Here is an 18,693-nt window from a genome sequence, read left to right on the forward strand (position 1 = left end):
CTCAAAGCAAGAAGGATCCGGGTTCGAGTCCCGGCTCTGGCACGGGATCTTTCTGTGTGGAGTTTTCTTGTTCTCCCTGTGCCTGCGTGGGTTCTCTCCGGGTACTCCGCCTTCTTTCCACCGTCCAAAGACATGCAACTGGGGACGAGGCTGATTGATACTCTAAACTGACAGTAGGTATGAATGTGAGTGTGAATGGTTGTCTGTCTATATGTGTTGGCCCTGCGATGGACTGGCGACCTGTCCAGGGTGAACCCCGTAGCCGCTGGGATAGGCTCCAGCCCCCCTGTAACCCTTAACAGGAATAAGCAGAAGAAAATGGATGGAATGGACTTCTAGGAATAGAGAAGCTGCTTTTAGTGATTATCAACATTTCTGAGTGCAGAAAATGTCCTTGCAGGAAGTTGATGTCAAACCTAGCAAAATTGAAAACTGTTGTTGGGTACTTGAGAGGACAAGTGGACCTTTAGCACAGAGGAAACTCTCCAAGAATAAAACTCCTGAATTATTTTTTAGACAGACAAACGACATACAGCAGAAACTCAAATTTGCCAGACACACTATTTAAATAACAATGAACCAAGGTGCAATGAGGTCTTACATGGACATGTATGTTAGGCCAAAAATATGGTTGAGTAAATGGTCAATGCTATTGTAAATCACAGATGGCTCATGACTCATCACCACTGAGCCTTCTGCAATTGTAACAACGTGATCAAAATTCTGTCTGTATATGGGTAATTGTGTCCCCTCAAAGTTCCCATAAGGCAGGAGTTTTGTTCTGCTTTTGACTTTTGGAAGGGGGAAAAAGAAACTGCAGGTTGTTATGAATATAACATCTTCACATCCTGTTTAGGGCTGCATGGTGGTGCAGTGGTTAGCACTGTGGCCTCACAGCAAGAAGGTTCTTGGTTCGAGTCCCGGCTCGGGTGTGGGATTTCTCTGTGTGGAGTTTGCATGTTCTCTGCAGGTACTCCAGCTTTCTCCCACTGTCCAAAGACATGCAATTTGGGGACTAGGCTGATTCAATTCTCTAAATTGACCATAGGTATGAATGTGAGTGTGCATGGTTGCTGTATGTTGGCCCTGCAATGGCCTGGCGACTTGTCCAGGGTGAACCCCGCCTCTCGCCTGTAGATGCTGGGCGAGATGATAGGCTCCAGCCCCCCCGCGACCCTTACTAATAAGGAATAAGCAGTAGACGACGATGGATGGACATCCTGTTTATTTGTTTCTTATAAAACCGATTTGGTAGGTGAACCCAATATATTCTGTTACACCAGCTGTGTTTCTTTTTTTGCAGTTTGCATCTTTCAATCCAGTATTTTTTTGTGACTTAGCTTTCCCAGTATAGCTAGCTAGTGGGCTAACAAATGTCTATAACTTAGTGTTAAACTTGAAATAAAGACCTGCTTAAATCTAGTGCAAGGACTTATGTTGCGCATTCACCTGTGAGTACTTTCACTGGAGAATTTTCTAGGCTGAGTGAGTGAGCTCAAAATTGCTGTAAGAATGAGCGAATACAGTGTCATACAGTGAGCAAGCCTGTCTTTCTGTTTTGGGACAGCTAAAGTGCCACCCTACACCTAGAAAAAAAACATCAAAACACACCTATTTCCTTAACCCCTTCAGACCCACCTTGTTTTCTGTTGAACCCCCCCCCCCCAAAAAAAAAACAAGATTCTGACTCCTCTTCAACATAGACACAAAGCAAGAAAAACACTTTTTTTTCATGTTCATTCCAATGGATGCCACAACAAGATGGGCATAAAATCCATCCATCAACTCCATCCATCCATCCATTTTCTTCCCCTTATTCCTGTTAAGGGTCGCGGGGAGGCTGGAGCCCATCCCAGAGGCTGTGGGCGAGAGGCGGGGTTCACTCTGGACAAGTCGCCAGTCCATCACAGGGCCAACACATATAGACAGACAACCATTCACACTCACATTCATACCAACGGTCAATTTAGAGTATCAATCAGCCTCGTCCCCTCTTGATGTCTTTGGACTGTGGGAGGAAGCCGGAGTACCTGAAGAGAACGCACGCAGACACAGGGAGAACATGCAAACTCCACACAGAAAGATCCCGAGCCAGAGCCAGGACTCCAACCCGGATCCTTCTTGCTGTGAGGCGACAGTGCTAACCACTGCACCACCGTGCCGATAGGCATAAAATGTCATAAAAAAAATTACTAAAATTTGGCTGAGTTTTTCCATAAAGTAATCAATCAGGTATGGCTTAAACATCTGGAACTGTTTGTTTGTTTGTTTTTGAGTCTGTGTGAGGTTCTGAACATGCACATGGACTTGATAGGTGTATCACAGTGAGGGTAGGGAACAGCAGTGAGGTCATCACCAGGAAAACTCAGAGCCTATCAAGTTCATGTGCATGTTCAGAACCTCACACAGACTACAGAAAAAAGACAAAAACATGCAAACGCACAGTTCCAGATGTTTACTGATTGATTACTATGGGGAAAATCTCAGCCTTATTTTTCTTAAGTTTTTATGACATTTTACACTCATGCTGTCCTGGTGTCCATTGGAATGGACATGAAAAAGTACTAATAAAAACACGAGTTAGCAAAAATGTGTTTTTCCCACTTTGTTTTTATGTTGTAGAGGAGTCAGGATCAGTTTAAATTTTTTTTTTTTTTGGCCAGAAGAAAAAAATATGGGTCTGAAGGTGTTAATAAAATACTCCTGTTCATACTTGATTGGATAATCAGGATCCAATCAGTGCTGACATCATCCAGTTACATAAGTATTTATTGGTGTAGAGACGGAAATATATCATGCCCGTTCTAATGGATGGATGCAAGGTCCAAAGGGGTTTTTAGGTTCTTGGAACAACCCCTTGGCACTGCATGCTGCCCTTCTGGTCCAGATTATTGTATAACTAATTTAAATGGATTGGTGCACCTCAAAGGCACTTGCACCATCTGCCGTAGACCATGCACTATGGATTACTTTAACAGGCAGAGAACTGCAGTATGTTTGTTTTAGCTATAAAGCAGATGTAAAGATTTTCTCTCTGATTGGGTAGTTTTTCTGTCTATGATACTGTACCTTGTCACCAACTGTTGGACTATAGGGAAGCAGTAGCAAGCTGTTTGCTAATAATTGGCACAGAGTGCAGCTGTCAGTCGCACAGCACTAAACAAAACACCTCTTGCCAACACCCTTGCTTTTTTGACACTGTTTTGGCAGTGGGGAAACACTAAAAGAGGACAGGGGAGGTGAGAGAAGTGACAGGGAACTTCAGGAACTATGTGAGGTCGGAATTAAAGTGAGGCCAAGGGAGCCCTGAAGAAAACCTTTCACTGACGTCCCCCTGACTGCTTGAGAGTAGGTCTTTTACAAAGCATTCCACACTATAAGGAATAAAGTCATATGGTAAGGATAAACAACAGAAGAGAAAATTGTTTTTTTATTCTATCTCATCTATCTACATCAAGAAAATAATGCAATCTTGTATGTAGCCCTAAATAAGCAGCCAGTGCTTTCCCATTCATGCACATACAAAACCCCTTGCTGTCTTGAAAAATAGGCCAGCCTCTGACAGACAGGATGAAATATTAATTATCAACATTAAAGACAAATTCCCCAAACTTTATATTTCTGGGACACTTTGATAGATCTATTGCCTTTATTGCGAAGACTAAATATTTGCATAATGGCAAGCATTCTCAACAAAATGGCTTTTATGTTATCCCACCACTGAAATGGGTGATTTATGAAGGCAGAGGGTAAAATTGCTCTGCTCATCGTGGCTCCAAAACCTCCACTAAAGTTTATCATCAATATCTATGATAGTATTAGCTTTCCTCTGGGGCAATGATGAAATGCACTTAAACTTGGTGGAATACAGTTAGAGAATATTAATCTATTACTGGCCAGTATCATCAATATGCCACCAACAGAAGAGAATGATAATGTGGGGAGGGGGATGCCGAGTCAGGAAAGGCCTCTGATTTACAACATAGCATGTCTATGCTTTATCACTGCTGGTGTAGAAAATAGCTCCTGAGATCAGATAATCCTTCATTCTTCTTCCTCTCCCCATCATTCACTCATCACTTTCTCCTCACTCCATTTTTTTGTCTTGGAGTCTGCACGGTGGTCTGCTCATCAACTCCCCTCTTTGTTCTTTTTTGCTCACCATCTCCTTTGTATGTTTTTTTTTTCTTCAACTGCCCTTTCTCTGAACATTTCCTGCTGTGTATAATATAACAAATCTCTGATGAGCTCTATGGCTGACATATGCTTAATGCCAACGCTAACAAATCAGGTGTTAAGGGTCTTTACAGCCCCCCAGGCAAATGCTAATGCTAACTCCTTTGCTACTGCCTCAAAGAGCCGCACCTTCTGTACTGCTGATACTGCCTCGGCTGGTGTTCCTGCAGTTACACAGCTAAGCACCTTATCTACCCAACAGGTACACACTCTCCTGGATGCTGAATAATTCTAACACCAGAGGCCATTCTGACAACTTGAAAGATGTTTCATCATAACATAATACTAGAATACCTACAAACTGATTCCGCTTTTGCACATCGTTACATCTCTTAACATATTCTTGTTTCTTCTGCATCACATTCCAGCTGTCTGCTGCCTCCTCACACAACCCACCTAGACATCTGTACTTTTAGCAGGAGTACAAACCTACCAGATTTACCTGAGTAAGACAGCGATAAAGTAGAGTAAACTTTTTAATAACAAAATCTCATGCTTCACTAATTCATTCATTATTATGGTGCTGAATTGCAACAACAGTGATATGATACATTACATACAGTGCATTAGCCTGGACTTTTAATTTTTATCTCACTCTCAATAATGACCTTCTGTAATGTAATCATTATTCTAAATATCACTATCATGACAACAATCATTAACAATTTGCTGGCTCTAGTTTTATCGCTGATGAAAGTCAATGATATGGATTAGTCATTTCCCTGTGTGTATGTGTAAGTGTGTGTGTGTGTGTGTGTGTGTGTGTGTGTGTGTGTGTGTGTGTGTGTTTGTGTGTCTGTCCACTGCAAGGTAATGAAAAGGACCACTGGCACTTCATAATGCTCCCTCCCTGTTGTTGTGAAATCTTCTTCTAAAACACATTGTTTTCTTTCTCCCTTGTTTCTTCCATTTTCAGTCCCCTCTCCATCCATCCCCTCTTCTTTCAGTCTTATTCATTATCTTCTTCAAGTGTCACAATTTATTTCTTTTTCCTCAACCTAGCTAATACTTTTGCCCTCAACAGTCATCTCTGAATTGTTATCCTTTCCACTCCTCTCTTTGGTGCAACTCACAGTTCTGGAGGTCAGCATGGGCGGGTTATCATTGATGTCCGTAACAGTGATGATGGCAGTGGCTGTGTTGGAAAGGCCAAAGTTGAGGTTTCCCTCCATATCTGTGGCTTGCACGATGATAGTATATTGGGACACTTTCTGTAAAGGCAAACAATAAAAAGACAAAACAGTGGAGTTTAGTTTGTTGTGATGTATCTACAGAAAAAGTATTCTCTTTCTCAAGTCAGAAGCTACAGACAGTGACTGCATGTGGGAGAAAGCAGAGCCTGCAGAGCTGTCCATGGTCTCATTTGAAACAAAGAATCACATGGGTGCAGTCTTTCATTTGACTGGATTGAAATCTCCTCAGTGGAAAATATCCAGCCTTCACACCATCTGATGGCTGCACAGTGAAGCCTCCCCACGAGTATGTTATCAAAGACATTACTTGTTCAGTGCCACCGATGGACAGAGGTGAAGAAATGATCCAGCTGACAGAGACTAATGGTCTATCTATGGAGCAATAATATGAGGAAATGATAAATGCTATTTCATCTTTTGAATGCACAGTGTCATTTAAGTAGAAGCTGAGAAATGTGCTTCTCTTATTTTGTTCTTGTGCGATTGTGGATGAGCATCTCCCTTACCAACCACCTTCCCTCCATCCCTCCCTCTATTCACCAGCATCCTCTGTCTCTTCTTTTGTCCCATGGTGCAGTTAATGGGCTGCAGGAAGGAGGAGCCCAGGAGCCGACTGTCTGGATAATGTGTCTTGTCACTGAGATTCCCAATTACATTCCCTGTGTCTCTCTAACCTGCTAATTACCGAGTAAATATCCCAATTAGGCCAGGACGCCACGTCAGGAGGATTAGACAGCTCCTCTCAGTTCCTCTCATCTTGATGCTAGAAGATATGCTGAACTCCAACCTTGTACACACACCCTCATTAACATCCATACACAAACACAAGCACGAGCAAGACACACAGACACACACGCGCACACACACACACACACACACACACACACACACACACACACACACACACACACACACACACACACCTCTTTCTCAATATCTTGTTTAGAAGCACTGCTTGCTTGACTGTCCCATCAGCCACTACACAGCATGTACACAACACTCACACACTAATTAGACAAGGGAGTAATTATGTAGAGCTCCTCCAAACCTCTCAGAATTGCAACAACACCACAGCATCCCCAGCTTCCTCTGGAGGACTGAGGTCTGTTGCTGTCAACAAGCTCTTAAAAGTCCACTGCAGACCAGTGGAAACCTATAGATGAGAATCAGTGTGGGAGTTTTTTGAAGAAGAGGAAGAAGATGTTTCAGAAGAAAAGAACAGAGAAGAGGAAGAGAGACAGAAGGGGGTGCAGCTGAGGCACAGGGGAGGAGGACGACCAAAAATAGATGCTGTGCTTTTTTTCTTTCTTTTTTTTCTTTTATTTTGCAGAGACTTGACACCTCCAACACCCCAGTCCAATAAAAGGAAGGGATGCACAGAAACTTTCAAAGTTTCAAAGGGCCAAAGTGGACGTGGGAAGCGTTGCAGTGTGCTGTGTAACATCCTCCTGTGAAGTTTAGGTATTCTGTATGTGCTCAATTTTTTTTCCTGCAGTTTGTGAGACTTCCTATGTGTTCACTACAATAAAGGAAAACACAGGCATCTATTTGTACGATAAAACTAAGGGTGAATGTGCATCCACAAATTACCTATACATGTGAAAGCATCATGTTTTGTGAATGCAAAGTATTATTAAAGTTTCAGGCTTTGAGAGTGAGCTTGAGTGTTGACTTGGTTTTAGGTTTAAGGTTACAGCTAGGTTAATTTTACATTCAGGCTTGAGATTAGGCATGCTGTTTTAGTCATTAAGGGCTAAAAGAGAAGAGATGGCTGCTTGGACCTCTCCATTTTGTGAATTTACACACAAAACCTTTACAACAAGCAGTAATGCGTATGTGTACATATACTGTAATCATGACTGTATAAAATGGTAATAAGGAGCCTTCTCATTGTCTCGAACCCGCTCTTTTTGTGATTGTATTTTAATCATCATCCCATTTGAGAGGCTGGACTTTGGTAACATTTTAATGTTTTTGCCTAATTAGAGTTTCAGACAATCAATCACATATCAAACTGAAAACTGTATCTTGATAAACCAATAGACTAAGAAATCATGAGCACTTAATGTAAATAACAATGTACAGATCACATACTAAAATAAGCTAAAAATTCTGTCTAAATGTGGATGGAGAATGTCCAGCAGCAGTGCATACAATGCCCTCATTATATGATTTCTGCAGAGTTGAGCTCTTCATGTTTGGTTGCTGTGAAATAATAATTTCCAGATGTTAATTTTGTGCAACAGTCTACAAAGAGGGGTCTTGAAAAAGCTAGAGCTGCTCTTAGTTAAGGGCGAACTGGGATTTTTGACTCTGGCCTGTTTTTACAACGTTATACCAGCAAAAGAACTATCAAAGTCCATCTGCTAAAAGTACTTCAGATTGTTATCCTCAGTGTAATTGATGGGGCTAATGAGGAACTGAAGCCTTGCTTGGACACATCTCACACACTTACTCAACCGAAAGCTTCCAATGATCCCTCTGGTCTTAGCTGCCTTTTCGGGTTTAGCATGGACAAATTAAAGAACGTCTTGGGCACGGTCAATCCAAAGGGTGAATGCACCGATGCTATGACACATGGTGCTGGACTCTTGCTGATCACCAGATCTCTTTACAACACATACTTTCTTCATTTCTGGGTTGCATTACCCACAGTAACAGAGTCTCCACAGCACAATCCACATCAAACTAAAGAACTACATTATTTGTTGAAGTTCCTTTATGTTCCAGATAACTATATGTTCCGCTCTGCCATGTTTAAGTGTGAGAAACTTAAAAAAAAAAAAGAATTGTATGAATCCTTCTAATGCTGTGGTTAAAAAAATAACACTCAAAGCCTCTCAGTTGCAAAACCCCACTTTTCGTGAAAAGAATCTGCCATGAAAAACTGCCCGATATTAACTACATTGCAGCTATCCTGTTCTCGCTTAATATTGCAATAAAGGAACAATTCAAAATAATTTGGTCGCGATCAAAAAGTTCCACCTTATACATACAGTGGGGGAAAACAGGGCCCAGAGTTTTCCTTTGAACTGCCCTGGGTAAATTTAGGTACAAATCAGGTTATGGTTTAAGAATAAATGAAGTCCACATTCAGTATGTCCTAAATAGTAGTGAGCATGTGTATATTGAAGGTAGGAGTTTAATCCTACATTAGTGGTGACTGGCTGGATTAGTATTAGCAGGGTAACGATAGACCTATTTATTCCATGTTCCCCTCATACCTCTCTCTCCCACTGGCATTCTTATATCTCACCTTGCATTCTTGTCTCCATCAGCCTATTTCCACTACCAAATTAACTCTCACTTCAATCTTATGAAAGACGTTGTCTGCCCAGATCTCTTTTTTGTCCCATTGTTTCGTTTTCTTTCTTCCCTTCCATTGCCTGTGTTTTATCAAATGTAGATGTGATAATGTGGGCTTTTGTGTTTGTCTGACAGGTGTCAAGGGCACCCTGTCTGACATATTCACACTCTATCTTTACCACACATGCACACAAACACACACACTAGGCGCAACACATTGTGAGAAGCCCAGTGCAACATGATGTGCTGTTAATAGGTCTGTCAGTGGTGACAGTTTGGGAGGATGATCTGTCTGAGAGATTTCTTTGCAGAGCTGAGACTGGCACATCCATGTTGCAAGAATAAACACGTTTGGATCTTGTCACAACTTTTATGGCTCCATAAACAAGGTGACCGCAGAAGTCGGCAATTTGCTGTTAGAGGAGTGTGTATGTCTGGAAATGGCTGTTATAAGTCGCAGCTCAGTGTGTCATCAGAGTGAACAATTCTACACTCCCGTAGCAAAGATGATAACTCGCCGTTGTTGACACTGTATACACCATGATGCCATATTGTGAGAAATGATGCGACCTAAACATGCACTTAACATTTTTAAGAATGCTTTAGAATGGAGAAAACCAACCTCTCGATCAAGACCAGGTGCCACAGTAGCTATATCTCCAGTCTCACTGTTGATGGTGAACATGTTTGGGATGGGGCTGTGTGGCGTCTGGGACAGGATTCGATACCGCACCATCCCATTAGCTGTGGTGTTGTCATCAGCATCGAATGCCGATAGATGCATTACATATGTACCTGATGAAGAAAAGCACATTTGTTAATGTGTTGGTCAATTTCCAAGAAAATATACAGATACAGATAAATGTATTTGTGTTTGTTCTTCTTTTTTTGCAGAGGACAAAATACAATAGATGACACAATCTACCCAGAATAAAAAAAATCTGTTGTCGCTGTTCAGGCATAATGGTTCTTGGTTCCTGCTGAATTTTAGATATTGTTGTACAACTTCTGACTTAAAGAGAATTTCTGTTCCTTGTGGCTATTGTTGTTGCTGCTGTTAAGAAAAGTAGTCTCACTTTCATTTCCATATCGAAATTGCACAATGAAATATTCTGTGTTAATGTTGTTGGGTCATTTAAAGTGAAACAAAAGAAGGATGAGACTGAAAACAGACTCCGGTGCTAATCATGAATATTGGCCTACTGTTCCAGTTCCACATTGCAGTGTTTTCATCTTCAAGGTTCACAGTTTGTTCACACCTTAATCTAAGCAGACCTTCATCTTAGCACCCATCATATTTTTTTTTTCATATCAACATGCTGTGTTGTTAATGCTAATATAGGTGCATTTAGAAATAATGATATGATAAACATTTTGGGCTGAGAAACAGAGATGATGTGAATCCATGACTTGCAGAAATGTACAAACCAATATTTTATTCTGGTAAATTAGGAGTGCATAAAGGTGCTTTAGACGTTGTTTTTAAGTGCAAAGTCAATGAGAGGTTAAAAAAAAAATTAATGGTAAACTGCCAGAGGTAAAACAAACAAACAATAAGTTACCAAGAACTGAAAAATAATTACATTTCAAAAATTATAAACAAGGCATTCTCTGGGATCAACAGGGTTCAGAACATCTTACTAAGGAATGGACGTGAATAAAGCCTTGAAGTTTGGAGCAAACTTTAGTCTGTATAAAAGAAGCGAAGGTTTTGTATCAAATTACAATTATAAATAACTATTTTGAACAATATTTCACTGCAGGTCATTAACAAAAGAAGACAGATAAGGAGACAAAACTCCTTGAACTGTAGGCCTCACTTACAGAAAAACTGCAAACCAAGATGTCAGTGACTTGTTTCCCCCAACATCAGCTCCATGTTTTATGTTTCATCAATAAAAAATGGAAAATGGAGCTGTTCTAATATATATAATTGTGATCAGTTTTTTATAGCAGCATAACTCACATCAAATATAATATACTGGATGGATAAAATTGCTTGCTAGTGCCTCAGTCAAATTATTTCTAGTATTGATTACTGTGCCCATTCATTTAGCCAAAATCATCACGATGTTTGATAGCTTTTGCTTAAATTGATCTTCACAGGCTCACTCCAGCCTTGAAATTGTTGCAAACAAGTTCCATAAATAATAACCACGCTCAGAAAGAGGCAAATACAGACAGACTTATGTTGCAGAAAAGAATCCACTCCTTCTATGAATACTCCCGTTGTTTTTTTTCTGCTGCCTCCACGCATTCATATAACTCTGCTGGATCACTGCCTGTCACCCAGTCTCCTTATCTCCCCATCTCTCCCTCCTTCTCGCACTCCCTTTCTCAAAGCCAATTCTAATTGCCAGAGATAGTGATATCATGCCAGTGACAGCCCCTGTCCGAGGATAATTGTAACTGCAGCTCCCATTTCAAACTTCATTACATTTCAAAGCAACATTTGTCAATGACTTGGCCAGAGGGAGCACTCTAAAGGCTCTCAGCAAGACGAGAAAAAAAGTTGTCTAGAACAGAGCAAGAGAGGAAAAGAGAGGAGCAGTAGACAGACTCCATATTTGGTTTGGTTCCAAGTGAAGTGACAATCAGTCCTTTATCCACTGCTTTTCTTTAAGATGGAGGGATAGAGAGAAGGATATGACGAATCACAATATGTCACACATGGCCGGGGTAATTTCATTAAGCTGCACTCTTAGGGGGTTTAATGTGGACCCTTTGTGCGGGCGTCCTAAGCTGTGCCTGACAGGATTAGGTCCCCATAATGACTCTTTAATTTGCAAACTAATTCAAGTCTGTAATTGGTCTTCCATTGAAGCCACTGGAGCTCTAAATTCTAGAACTCTCTTCTTTTTATGATTATTGTTCAGCTGAATGTCATGCATGCCACAGAGAATTGTCTGCTGCATGGAGGAGGCCAAGAGGGAGGGCAGAACGGCAGAGAGAGAGAGAGAGAGAGAGAGAGAGAGAGAGAGAGAGAGAGAGAGGCCTTCGATCACCTGGTGCAATAAACTCCAGCTCATCAGGTACTCTCTCTCTCTCTCTCTCTCTCTGTGTCTCTATACACACACACACACACACACACACACACACACACACACACACACACACACACACAGCTCATCTCAATGATTCTTCAGCCCTGAGGTTGGACATAAAATGACCCAGTGGTGCTACAGTGTGGTACATTTAATCCTCAATCTCCTCTTGTGGCTGAGCACCCTCTTTGCTTTATGGCTGCTGCTACTGCAGCTGACTAAATGCAAAGGCACTGTAGGAGCAGTCTCCAGGCTGAATCAAGGGGAATGGAAAATTCTCTGTTGTGTCAAAGATACACTGGTGTCATAACTTTAATGACCCCGGTGTCTCCTGATACACTAGTCAGTCATTTTCTTTTTTCATCTTCTTTCATATCTAAACACGATCAACCCTTGGCACATTACTTCAGTCATTGATAAATACTTCTCTCCCATAATTCTTCTTGCTTTAATCCCTCCCCATCTATCCTTCAGTACCTGGTTTAGAGCCTTCATCCACAGAGCCGTTGTAGACCTGGTTCTTGAATTCAGGTCTGTTGTCATTCATGTCAATAACGAAGATGTACAGATCAATGGGGTTCTCAACTTGGTTCCCGTTCATGTCCACGGCGTGAGCTCGCAGCTGGAAGGCAAAGGTTAGATTATGATCTATAACTATTAATATGGCAGCAGAAAGAAATGCACTGAAAATGAAGACGTAACATATAAGAAAAAAAAGTTTCTTGTGTGATAGAAAGCTATTTGCTTTGTGCAACATAAGTTGCTTGACTGCTCTGTTGTTCATTAATTCTTCAGAGAAGTAATATGATTCTATTATTGTTATCAATAAGATAAATTACTGCTACGCGCCGATCAAAACAAAAGCATTAATGGCAATTTCTTGGAGAACCTGATTTTGGTGACTATAAATTATTCATCAGTCTTGTTCAATTCAAAGTATGTGCATCCAGCATTTTTGAGTAAACCATGGTTTGTCATTTGGTATATGGACAATTAAAAGGGCAGTTCTGTTTCCTCTTCATGTCACTTGGATACACAATATCATTTCAGTGTATTTCCAGTCAGGAATGAATGAAGAAGAAGGTGGGACAAATAGGATAAAATGAATGAACTGAAAGGAAGTGGTTTTATCCATCCGAGCTGGTTACTTTCAGAGCAATGCCATCAGAAATACACCTCCACACTATTTTCTGAGTTTGGAAATGCCAATAAAGTAAAATCTCCATTATTGAATTATACAATAGAAAAGTTTCCCAAAAAGAAGACGGGGCCCAGTGGTAATATTTTTGATATTTTTCTTGCTGAGTTGAATTTTTTTTTTTTGGTATATCTCTTAAGCTTAGTCCCCGGCAGTTTTTAATGTCAGAAGAAAGTAAAACCAGAAACACTTTATTTTATAGAAGCCGGGTGTGTTGTAAAGACGAGCTGTTTCAGGATCAGTGTGTTGGATCCCAGACCGACACACTGGCTGCGTTTGTTTGAAAAAGGAGTCCTGAAATCTCCCCACTTCCCTCTGAATCCACAAACACAGTCAGCACATCACAAATTCTGCTCAGCTGTTCTAAGATCAATGGAATCACCAACCAGGATTTCTCACAAAGTTTGGACATGATATTATTACTGAAATCAATAGAAGCTGTAAAATGGTCCTGACTTCTTTACCTCTTGTGTAGTCAGGTGAGGGGAGGGCAGAGAAAGAGTGAAAATGAAAGTGTTGAAAATAACTGAATAATCAGGGAAATGTTTGGTTTGAATGCTTGTGGTTTGTTGTTTTTCCACACCAGGTGAAGCTCAACCTAACAGACTGAATGGGATTTCATAATGAACTTGGTTCTCTCTAAAGCTGGTTTGATTCACTGCACCTTACCTGGGAATATTTATATCCCCAAGCATGACTTATTCAGTGATCCTCCTGTCAGCTTGAAGCAACGGGGATGTTTAGTTTACACGATATGAGGAGAAAAAAATGAACTCACCATCTTCATCTTGCTACTCAAGACACACACCGGTAAACATTTATTCTGTTAAAATGTCAGTGATCAATATCAAGCAAACACTCCATGAAACACCATCGGGGGCAAAAGGAATGTTCGAATATTGGAGGAAGATAGGGAAAAAGTTAAAATTTGTTAGGAACAAACAGAGAAGCAAGATGGAAAATTGTAAGCACGAGAAGTTATTTTTCCTCCATCATGTATGGAGAATTGAGGGAATAGTGCACTTCCTATCAGAGCAAGTGCTTCCTGGCCACTGCAAGAGCGTGAGAGCCATGAGATTAGTGAAATTGCCCGAAGGCTCATTGCAGCAGGAAATAGAATCAGCAGTATTCTCCATCGGCTTCTTCTCCTCAGAGAGGTGAAGATCCTCTCCACTGCTGCCCATCATCTCCTCTCCACATCTGCTTCCTTTCTGTACCTCCACTGAAATTGCGTCCTCGGGTCTCCCAGAGGTTAATTTGACTTTACTTTTTTCCACTGCATTGTCTGATCTGTCCTGCTCCCAATATCTGCGTGCCGCCATCCCATCTCAGTGCGCTGGAGCAGGCTGGGAGCCAGGTCCTTTATCGCTACCCTCCCTCGTCCCACCATCCCATATGCACCCTCTCCTTAATTCAATAACAGCAGGAGTCAGAGATTACCGCCATGTTTAAAGAAGGCAAAATGTAATTCTGGGTCCACATTAAAGTTATTATCTTGAAAGGGAAGTGGGGGGAAAAAAACAGTCCGTACCAGGCAGTGTTCTGCATTTGGCAAAGAGGTGGTATCCTGATGGAGATAAGTTTGTTTCTCATAAGAATGCATCTTGCTGCATGGCTGGTTTTGAATTTCAGAGTGCTCACTGTTTAGAAATAAAATATCTAGACCATAACTTTGTTCTGCCCTTGCAAAGATATTTTCAAGTTCTTCTATTCAATTTGCTTTGAAGCAAACAAAAGAAAGAACAAAAGTCAAATTCTAACTTTGTGTTTCAGTTTTCTTGAAACTCAGGGAAATAAAAAGGATTATTTGTATTATTTGGGTTGAAAATGCTTCGATTTTCATCCAACTGAACAGAGTTCCTGTTGCTCTTACAGTGTGTAGTGTGATAAGCCTTTAAATGATTTGCAGCACCTTCGTTCACACGTTTACACACGCACCTTTACCTTGTCTCATCTGGTCTCTCCTTGCACTTTGTATTCTAGGATGCTTTTCCTTTACAGCAAACATGGAGTTTAACTTAAGCAGCCTTGAGCAAGCCTCTGCCTTTCTTAACAAATCACCCCATTGATTGGAGCATCTCTTGGGTATAAATCTGCTCATCTCTGACTAATAGGTTGGGCGTGCAAGCTCGCCAGGACTGTAACTCTGATTGGATTAACATACTGAATAAATACCAGTAATGTGGCAGGTATAAAGACTTCAGATCGAATGAATCAAGTGCAGTTTCTAACAACGTGGAAGCATCAACCGTGTATTTTCTCGGCAGCAACAAGACAAAACTGGTTCCATTTTTGTTCATGTTACATTTAAACCAGAAACTCCCAAAGTGGGGGTCAACATGCTCCAGGGGTTTGTGAGATATGAGATGTTTTTTTTGTTTTTAGAACTCGAATGTTAAGAAATTTTAGCCATAATTGCAAGAATTTTACAAAATAAAGTAATACATTCATTTTGGATTAGCTTCTTAGTGCGTGTGCATGCAAATTTTGTATCCATCAACAACATTCAGGGATAGAGATGGTTGAGAGTTTTTGGCAGTTTTATTTTTGGCATTGGGGCTGAAAGGTTTGGAAACATCCAGGTTAAACAAGCAAGACATGCTGTGTTCACAGAACCAGGCGATTTCCCCTTCAGTCTTTATGCTAAGCTATGTTTAATACCCCCAGACTCTATCTTCAAAGTGAACACACATGAGATTTCACCAAAGCTCTCATGTCACTCTTGGAAAGAAAGTAAACATCCAAAAGGTTGGAATAGGTCTACATTTTCTCACTCTGCCCTTCATACCTCTGTATTATTTTCTTGTTTTAATGGATGTGTCTCCTTTGTTTTTCTCACAGCGGTGAGACAACGTGACGGGCTAAAAGCTAAATGGCTAATTACAACATTGTGTGATCTACATTTTACTCCACTAAGACCTTTTGCAAAAAGTTCAACTAGAAATTCACTCCTTGTTCCTCACAGTGATAAAGTGCTGGAAGGCATACGTGCAGCTCTTCAGAGGACATGTTTTTTACTTTCTTGATGCAGTATGTTCATGCACGATGTAATAAAACTGTATAAATAAATATTGTTATGCGTTTAATTCTTTTTTTTTTGTGATGATTTGTAAAGTTAAAATTCACAAGTACAGTGATTATCGTCTAACGTTGTACCATGATTGTTTTGGCTGTTTAGTATCTCATAGGTTTTTATCAAAGATGACATCTTGTGCACGTGCGTGTTCATGTGCGTGAGACTCACATGGTAGGATGACCGATGTTCTCGATCGAGAGGCTTGGTGACAAACATCTTTCCCAGTACGGGGTCAATATTAAACACCTCATTGGGTGGTTGATCTGCTCCCACTCCAGTGATGCTGTATCTAATCGAGATGTCCTGATCTTGGTCCGAACGAATCTGTGAATGACAAATAAATAGAAGAAAATGCATTTCCAGCTGATAACCCAGGGAACAAAAAAAAAGAAAAAAAAAATCCAAAATCTGTTTAGTGCAATGTGTAGGGTGAGGTGTTTATTATTCAAAGACCAGTTTGTGAGATACAGCCCAGGAGTTGAATAATTTTGTCCTTACACAGACATCTCGGAAACCTGACATTGCATATTATTCACCAGAAACACTCCCAAGAACACAAAAGGACACTGAGGGCACGCACTCTCACATTCACATACACATGCATTCATCACAGTTTGGCATTTCTAGCTACCGCATACTCAAGGATTCCATTAGCGCTGCTGCAGGGGAGCACGATGCATTCTGTTCGGCACAATTGGACTGTTTCAAAATTGAAGTTTCAATTCAATATTTTGGGGAGAGGGAAATGAAATCAACATACATTCACAGTTAACTTTGAAAGTCAGGTGGAGATTTATAAAGTACCATGTCGGGAACACAACCAAGTTGTGAATGATGATGAAAATTAGGAAGGGAGATTGCATTGTGAGTTTGTAATTGTTGTATAATTAGGGAAGGAACGACAGGCAACATAACAATAAACACATTTTGAGGAGGCAAATATGGGCCAGAACAGAAAAATATTGTCACACAGCCTCCAGTCTAGTGGTGCACAAGAGGGGTACAGGAGCAGAGAATTGTTTAATGAGTGTGGGAGATGGGAGGCAGAATGTTCTTTAAGAAATAGACCTGTATTTTGGTTGTTTTTTTTCTGCCGGATAGACAGCTAATAGGGACATTGAGTGCACCGCTAAGGCTGTGATTTGGAGAGAAGTGCTGTGTAATTGTAGCTCATTTAGTGGAGTTTTTCCAATATAATGCCCAAATAGAGTCCAAACCACTAAGCATCCCATTTCTGTCCATTAACGACACGAGAAGTCATGGACATCAGCCAAAGTCACAAAATGGCTCAATCATACTTCTGTATGTGGGCACACACACCGTACATGCATGCATGCACGCACGCACGCACACACACACACACACACACACACACACACACACACACACACACACACACACACACAGTCATGGTTCCATTACTTCAGAAGACATTCATTTCCTGTATAGACTTATTCTAACCATACCGCTACTTACCTAACCGCTCTACCCTTAACATGACCCTAGCTTAACCTCAAAACAAATCTTCACCCTACAATTTCATGACTGAAGTTAAATTTAAGTTGTGGATGCTTATTTTTTTTTGTCCACAAAAGTGCAGAAAATTCCCACAACGGTTGTGTAATCAGATTTATGTCTTATGTGTGAATGTTTATTCTATCCACGAACACGCACACATCCCTGGACCTGTCATTGAGTTGATGTCTTCTGCAGCTCCTTAGCCATAACAACACTATGCCACAGAAACCAAGATTCAACCCTCAAACAGCAATTTACACACATATAAGGTACAGAATTTGGCCCACCCATGAAGCTAATGGAGGCACACACATGCACACGTGTGCGTACACACACACACACACACACACACACACACACACACACACACACACACACACACAAAGACAGGAATGGTGAGCCTATTTATTCTCATCAATGACTATTTCATTGGAGAGCCTCCTGAGGACTGTTCAAAGTTGTTTCCATCTTTCACCACTCGAGGAACCAATTTAGCCAGGCTTTTGACACACCAGGAATTCTGCCCCGCTGGGAGGAGAGCTGGAGAAACTAACAACGACAAGGGAGAGACATATAATATTAGACAGGTGTCAGCCTATCTCGTCCTACTGGTGGGGGTGGGGGTGGGGTGGGGGGGGCTGTCACCGTCAGCTCCACGACTAACACTCATTAGCATCAACGTGATCATCAACTTTCTATTAGAAACAACAACAGTTGAGGTGCATCTTTCAAACAAAATGTGACTGATTCCGAATGCAACCTGAAGCTGTCACTACATCAGGTTAATGTTATTTGTGCACATGTGTTTTCTTCAGGGGTTTGGGGCGAGAGAATTTCAGAGAACTCTGCAAATATCTCAGCGAAATTAATGCTGACAGCTCTGATAATTAACAAGCTGCAGGCATAGGCGGCTATTACTTCAAAGCAACTCCTCTACAGCAACAAACTAACAAACATCTAGCGAGCATCTCAGTTGAACTTTCAGTGTACTGCCATTACCCCCTCCCTCAATAAGCAAAGGAAAGAGACTCCATCCACCTATCCTGTCACATTAGAAAATACAAGCAATTATTACACATCCTACTGCCAAATGGTCTCCCCCTCTCATTTATCCCCCATTTC

At 41.0% G+C, this 18,693-nt stretch overlaps 1 protein-coding gene across 1 annotated transcript in view; it reads right to left on the minus strand.

Annotated features, from left to right (window-relative positions):
- LOC147255633 (cadherin-4-like) overlaps positions 1-18,693 on the minus strand; it is a 243,318-nt gene that overhangs the window by 24,294 nt on the left and 200,331 nt on the right. Inside the window, exons 6-9 of the mRNA XM_086213454.1 lie at positions 16,222-16,377; positions 12,257-12,401; positions 9,358-9,530; positions 5,310-5,447 (exon numbers count right to left, since the gene is read on the minus strand). Of these exons, the coding sequence (XP_086069580.1) occupies positions 5,310-5,447; positions 9,358-9,530; positions 12,257-12,401; positions 16,222-16,377 (612 nt within the window). The remainder of the gene's footprint in view (positions 1-5,309; positions 5,448-9,357; positions 9,531-12,256; positions 12,402-16,221; positions 16,378-18,693) is intronic.

The sequence above is a fragment of the Aulostomus chinensis genome, chromosome 9, assembly GCF_037954235.1.
Source record: "Aulostomus chinensis isolate RoL2024-O1b breed Wild chromosome 9, RoL_Achi_v1.0, whole genome shotgun sequence".
In the NCBI taxonomy this organism is placed as follows: Eukaryota; Metazoa; Chordata; class Actinopteri; order Syngnathiformes; family Aulostomidae; genus Aulostomus; species Aulostomus chinensis.